We start from the raw sequence: 6,486 nt of genomic DNA, 5'->3' as shown, positions 1-6,486 counted from the left end.
AGCAGGAATATCCAAGGCAGTGTGCAAAACATCGAGGCAGAGAAGGAAGTCTGAATGTAATGGGGCTGAGCACCTCCATCTCAAAGAGAAACTGGAATCTTACCTGTCACAAAGAGCTAGCACCAGAATGAATTCCAAAATGAAAATAATATAGCGACATACAGTGACAATCAATCTGTTCCTCACAGCCTGATGTGAACAAACAGCATTGAAGCCTTTCAGCCCAGGCAGCGATAGCAGAAACCAAAACACGTATTCAGCTGAACAAGGCCCTCAAGCTGAGCGAGGCAGCAAGACGCCAAGATTTCATTTCTTTCTGGGACACAGAGACATGGTACATCTACTGTTCTGTAACTTTCCACTTAAGCAGTTCTTGTGCCCAAGCTCAAAAAAAATTCTTCGAAAATTGCATCTCTTAAGATTATAGCTGAAGATCATGTGTAGGTACATAATATATATGTATATAAATATATATATGGATGTTAGATGGGGATGTTTAAACAATCCTTGAAGAGTCCAGCAAGAAATACAGAAAGATATTTCATGTATATGGAGAAGTCCATGTGTAGACACCCTTTCAGTATAACCATCTGTGTAAAAAACCAAATCCCATTTATATGCATTTCGTTAGGCAGTAAAGATGACATGACAGTGAAACACAGGTTTTCAGATTTATTTTTCAAACAGTCTTGTGTATAAGATACAATTATCTTTCCAATAATATGCAAAGAGAACTGGTAAGTGTAATCTTTATACAAAAGCTGAGCAATAAATTCATTTAAGTCTAAACTTGGAAAAGGAAAAGCAGCATTGCACTGGGTAACAGAAATATATTCTCATACAAAATGTTTCAAAAATAGTAGCAGTGTTCCTTGGAGAGGACACTCTGTAGTGCTCACTCCTTTTGTGCTCCAAAGAGGTTACGTACTAAAAATTCCAATTTTCTTCGCGTACTGAATTTCCTAGGCAGAAAAAGCAAACAAGGTGCACGTGTGTACACGTAACCACAACTCCATGGTTGTGTATTTGTGGGGTAAAGAGGGAACAGAGAATTCTCGAGTGAAATTCTGGTCTCACCAAGCACTGGACTGGAAGGGACCAGCAGATACAATCTGATTTTAACCCTTAGCTGTAGGCCTTTCATCTACCTGAGGAAGGAGGAGGCAGAGAGCAGAACGTTCATCGCAGGCTCCATCCTTACCGCAGCTGCACATACCAGCCGTACAACAGCCCAAGAGCCCCTAAGGTCAACAGAAAGCAAAGCAACTTGAGGGAGCTAGGATTTCATCCGATGCTCTGAACACGCATGGCACCGTAACAGAATCCAAATTGGACAGTACAAAAGCATTCAGTGGTCAAGTATAAAAAGCTCCCGTCTTTGAGAATAATACTCTGCCCTTCATTCCTCCTTTTCCCTTTGGCTCCTTTCTCCCTTCCCTTTGTTGCAGTCCCTGCTTCATTACATATTCACAAAGAAAATCCAAATCCTGAGCAGCAAGGCTTAGAGGCCAAAACTTCAGCTACTGTTATGGCTAGTTTTCCTACCAGGCAGAGCAACACCTGGAATTCCAGCCCCTCGGGACCGTGATAATAGCACTACGCTTCTCAGGAGGTAAAAAGCTGTGCGTATATCAGCAAAGTGCACTTGTGAGCAAAGCTGAAAGCAGACTGTTTCCAGCAACAGTATTCAGCTTTAGAAAAGGGGAGCTCCAGGCAGTTGCACTGGTACCAGTGCAAGCCGTGTCTGTCTACAGCATCACACCTAGGGGCCTAAGTAGTGAAGTCTAAACCATGCTTGCTTTGCAAGGCTGTGTCAAAATCCCTGAGCAAAAGCCACAGAAGCAGCTCTGAACTGGACAGAGGCAACCGCTGTTTTGCCAGAGAGAAGATGCACATGGGCTAAAGTTCAATTCTGAGCCGATGCAGCTAAACCGCCGATACAGCCAGGCTGGCGTGTCCGTGCGGCGCCCGTGCAGCGCAGCGCTCGGCATCCAGTGCCCTGGTACTCTGGCAAACTCATCAGCCTAAAGCAGCACTGTCCTGAGGTGTAGGGACAGCCTCCGCTTGGAAAGCACGATAGCAAACGGACAGAAGCTAACTCACAAAACAGTGATTTAAATCTCTAAGCCCACTGCATTTCAAAGCTGCTTATACTGGGGCCTATTCCCTTTGTAACAGTACTTAGCCTGGGCGAGGCACACAGTGTAAGTGGAAAGAGTAAACATGTCATCTGGAGCAGCTTCTAAGCACAGTAACCGTGTTGTGTTTCAAACGCCCTTCCCAGCCGCAGAGCGGGACCTTAACGTGCTCTCTGCGCAGCACAAGGCGACAGGTAACAGCAGGTATTCCAACACACTGCAACCAGCTGCCTCTCTGCGACAGGAAGGGTGTGGGGGGAGGCTTGCTTTAAACTTCCTCCCTCCTCCCACTAATTTTTTACATTCATAAGAAAGGAGTTTCAAAAAATACGACAACCCAGGTTTCAAATATGTAACAACTGAGCATTTTCAAGATTTTACAGGATCTTACTTGCTAGTAGTGCAGAACTTCTAGACTATTTCTTGCTTATTGTTATTGTGAGAACTTCACGATAACCGTGAAAGGGAAAAGGATAAGACTTAAAATGCAATTATCACTTTCATCTCTGTTTTCTGATAAATTATTTTTACCATATGAACAATCAAACATAACAGAATTCATTAACCAGACTTTCTGTCATGAAAGAATCCACTAATAGCTTTTTCTTTCAGCTTAAATTTGTCTCAGTAATAACCCTATACATTTAAAAGATAAACTCTATTAATCAAAAGAAAAGCCCTCCTAAGATATTTTAGAAAAGATATAAGGAAAGATGCAATTGATGCTGAAACATGTATATGTTACATAACAATTTTAAGAGGAAAACACCACAATTCATGCACCTTGGTATCCACAGTTGCTACCCCAAAGTCAAGTAACTGGTTTTACAGAAGGCATCACGTGTGTGCGAAACGGTGGGTACTGAAAATTGAGATTCTTAAACAGGTAGGGGGAACCAAACAAAGCCAAAAGCCCAATTCAACCCACTCCTCCCAGTTACTGTTTGATAACGCTGCGAGTAGTGTACATAATGCCTTCTGCCCGAACACGTTCAAGTATTGGTCCATAAACATTCTTCGTCAATGGTATAACCATGCCTTTGGCAGTTATTTCACCTGAAATACAGGTAGGAGAAAAAAAAAAAAGGGTTAAGTGCTCTACTGGGTTTACTGAGCAAGGCTTTGATAACAGGGAATATGCCAAGAGGTCTCTGTGACAAGGGGCCAGGGCTGACCTGTGACACAAATGCCAGAGAAAGAAGTGGGGAGGAGGTGCAATTTACATAATTTGCATTTATATAAATTTTCATTTATATTTATATATATATATGCAGAATTATCAACCCTGGCTTTAGGTTCTCATGCAGCACCAGTACTGTATCAAAGAATAGGAAAAAAAAGGTTTCAAATACACAGTAGCATAAACAGTTGAATTTAATTTATAATGCTGAGGAACTGCAGTTAGGTGAAAAGCATCGAAAGTTCAGGTTGTTGGGGTTTTTTAAGTAAACAAACAAACAAACCCAAATCCACACAGTTTTTGCTCATTTCAGTTAGCCAGGAGAAGAAGGAAGTTCCAAAGATTAGAGGCGCAGAGTCTGCCTGCTTATATACACACAGCATGATCAAGCAATATGCTCCAAGCCTCAACCTTTATCAATCCAGATACACATCTCAGATTAAATGAGTAAAAAACTCTATAGATTAAGTAGTAAATTAGGAGCTGTCACTGAAACATCTGAATGTGCAGATTAAAAATCTCCTTGAAGAAGACAGGAAAAGTTTGGGAATTTTTTAACAAAAAACAACATATATATACTTCAGAAACAGTGTGCATCTGCTTTCTACAGGCAGAAAGATAGAGAGGGTTAAAATGCTGTTACTTAAGTCTGAACAGCCACTTACCATCTAAAACCATCTTGGCAGCAATAGCCGTGGGGTATCCTACTGTTTTAGCCATCGCAGAATAGCCTTTGTTATCACCATAGACAACCAGATCGATAAATCTGTCTTCCAAATGACCAGAAGGATGCCTGAGACCTATTTCATTTCTCATAACAATCATATCTCTCTCTCCAGCGCCTGAGAGAAAAGCAAACAAATTATTCATTACTTGCATTTCAGTCATATCAAGTTGAGGCTCCCGATGAGCAAGGTACTACACACACACTGCACGGGTACCAGGCAAGTCACATCAGATAGGGACTGTTAAGGCAGACAGAATATTAAGATAAAATTAAAAGTGTAACATGGAAAGAAAAGGATAAACTGGGGGAGTAGAGAACATCACAAGCCATTAAAAAAACTACAGTAAAGGTGAACAAACCAATCCAGGTAAGGCCAATAAGAGATACTGACTTGCTCCACTCAGAGCCATGAAAAAGAAGGAGTTCTCACATACCAAAGGGCAGCTTCATCTCCATGTGCTTTGCAAGAGCTCCCACAATGGAATCTGCTGCTGGAACTCGTTCATCTCCCAGTAAACCCAGCCTGGCAGAAGAAACAAGACAGGTTTATATGATTGCCCATCAACAGCTCAGTCTCAGTTTTGTCATTTCCAGCTTGTCCAGCTTACCAGTTTAACAGTTTCAACACTGACCAAAATAGCTAGAATTGCAAACTTTTTATTGTTTTTTAATCTTTAAAAGTCACTAGAACATTTTACCATTCCACTGCCTCCAGCTGACTCTTGTCCTTTTCCAGTTTGCTAAATACAGCTTCTTTAAGAACATGGTGCTCAGCAGGCGACTTAATTCCAACCAGTTTGCACATGAGCTCTTTCTGTATTAAAAGAAAGAAAAGTTCCTTCAGGCCTAACGCCTGTTCCTGCTCGTTTTTAGTCAACATTTCAAGAACTCATTGCTGCACGAGCTCAGCTAATATCCAGGATTTCTGAGAAGACATATTATGAGTACAAGGAAAGTGAGATAGTTTGAGATTTTTAATCATAGCAAGGGAGAGTAGGGGTCATCTCTTCCCAAAACACTTTGTACCCCACTACTCAGCTGCTTCCCCCTACTTTTTAGTCTCATCCCTTCTTTTGGCAGTCAAGAAAGAACACAGAAATACGCATACACAAGGGAACACTGGGAGGATGTTAGGGTGAAAGAGAAACCACCTGGAGACAGGCAGAGAGTCAAGAACTTAAGGATATCTTTCAGCCAGTCTAGAAATGGAGAAGATCCCTTTCAAAAGGAAGGAAACAGTCTCAAGAGATGAATAAGGCCCTGTCAATCCTGGGAATATTACCAAAAAGCTTTCTGAAGATTTCTGTCCATATCTGAAAGCCATTTTGTGCTATCTAGATGCTAATTACTGCTTGGTTCATTCACAGCAAGACAAATAATAAACAGAGCTATGAACAAGAAATGAAGCAAGAACTGCAGGGTCTCTTTAGAAGCTCACATCAGCCTATTTACAAGAAAACTAAAAACACAAGGCAGAGGAGATAAAAGGAAAGTACTAAGATGTAACAACATTGCTGAGATAAGGTTTCCCCTAAGACTAATGAGTTTAAAGTTACTTCCACAGATTATGTGGCGCTGTTTCGTTATTCTCCTGAGTTTGGGAACACGGGCAGTGCTGTACATTAGTCAGAAATAAGCAAGACTGGGCCTCTTCACCTTGTGCTTTTCTGCTTTTGAGAACACTCAAGACGTTCTTTTCTTGAAATAACGGCATCATCAGAAAAATACTGTGCTCTCCTCATCATCACACAGCATAAATCTGGTGTCTTTTTTCCAGATTAATGCTGATAAAAGCACAAGGAAGGAAACAGGAGAGAGATCTGAATTTTGTTCATCTAAATCATAAACAGTTACTCTCAGGGGCTTGCAAAGAAGATACATTTCCCACAAGACAGACAAACAGACCTGTCAGGTAGTAAGCTCTTTGTCAATTCATCTCTCTTCACACCGTACTGAGATACGAAATTCCCTGCTTTGCCCACAGAGACAACTAAAATGTTGATTGCCAAATATAACAGCAGCACATCATAGGAGTCATATCTTGGCTGAGATTAAGATGAAGCGAGGAATCAGTAAGCATGACAGAAAAGTAGCATAACATAAGACCAAAAAAAAAAAATGCTTGTAAAGGAGTTTTAACAGAAAAAAATAAGATTATAATACAATCATTTTGACATGATCTCTTACTTTTTGATGTCTTAAAAAATACTTTTACACTGAAGATGATGGTCAGTATCACTACGGACACTGCAGGGCTAGATTCTGACACAACTCATAAAAACATTATATGAGATCTCTGAGGGTCATCTTCATCTGGCCCAATGCCCTACTTGAAGCAGGAGTACCACCAGCATTCAAGTCAGCTGTGGCTTTGTCTAGTTCGGTCCTGAAAGCCTCCAGCATCAGAGTTTCTCTGGGGAACCTGTTCCAGCCCTGTATTC

General features: G+C 41.1%; 1 protein-coding gene across 1 annotated transcript in view; it reads right to left on the bottom strand.

Moving 5' to 3' along the window:
• Window positions 1-3,075: 3,075 nt before the first annotated feature.
• AASS (aminoadipate-semialdehyde synthase) overlaps window positions 3,076-6,486 on the bottom strand; it is a 29,171-nt gene continuing 25,760 nt past the window's right edge. Inside the window, exons 20-23 of the mRNA XM_009870346.1 lie at window positions 4,744-4,859; window positions 4,480-4,568; window positions 3,984-4,160; window positions 3,076-3,194 (exon numbers count right to left, since the gene is read on the bottom strand). Coding sequence (XP_009868648.1) covers window positions 3,076-3,194; window positions 3,984-4,160; window positions 4,480-4,568; window positions 4,744-4,859 — 501 coding nt within the window. The remainder of the gene's footprint in view (window positions 3,195-3,983; window positions 4,161-4,479; window positions 4,569-4,743; window positions 4,860-6,486) is intronic.

Source organism: Apaloderma vittatum, unplaced genomic scaffold (assembly GCF_000703405.1).
Source record: "Apaloderma vittatum isolate BGI_N311 unplaced genomic scaffold, ASM70340v1 scaffold4695, whole genome shotgun sequence".
Classification (NCBI taxonomy): domain Eukaryota; kingdom Metazoa; phylum Chordata; class Aves; order Trogoniformes; family Trogonidae; genus Apaloderma; species Apaloderma vittatum.
The sequence above is the reverse complement of the archived record's forward strand: the minus strand, read 5'-3'. Positions and strand labels throughout refer to the sequence as shown.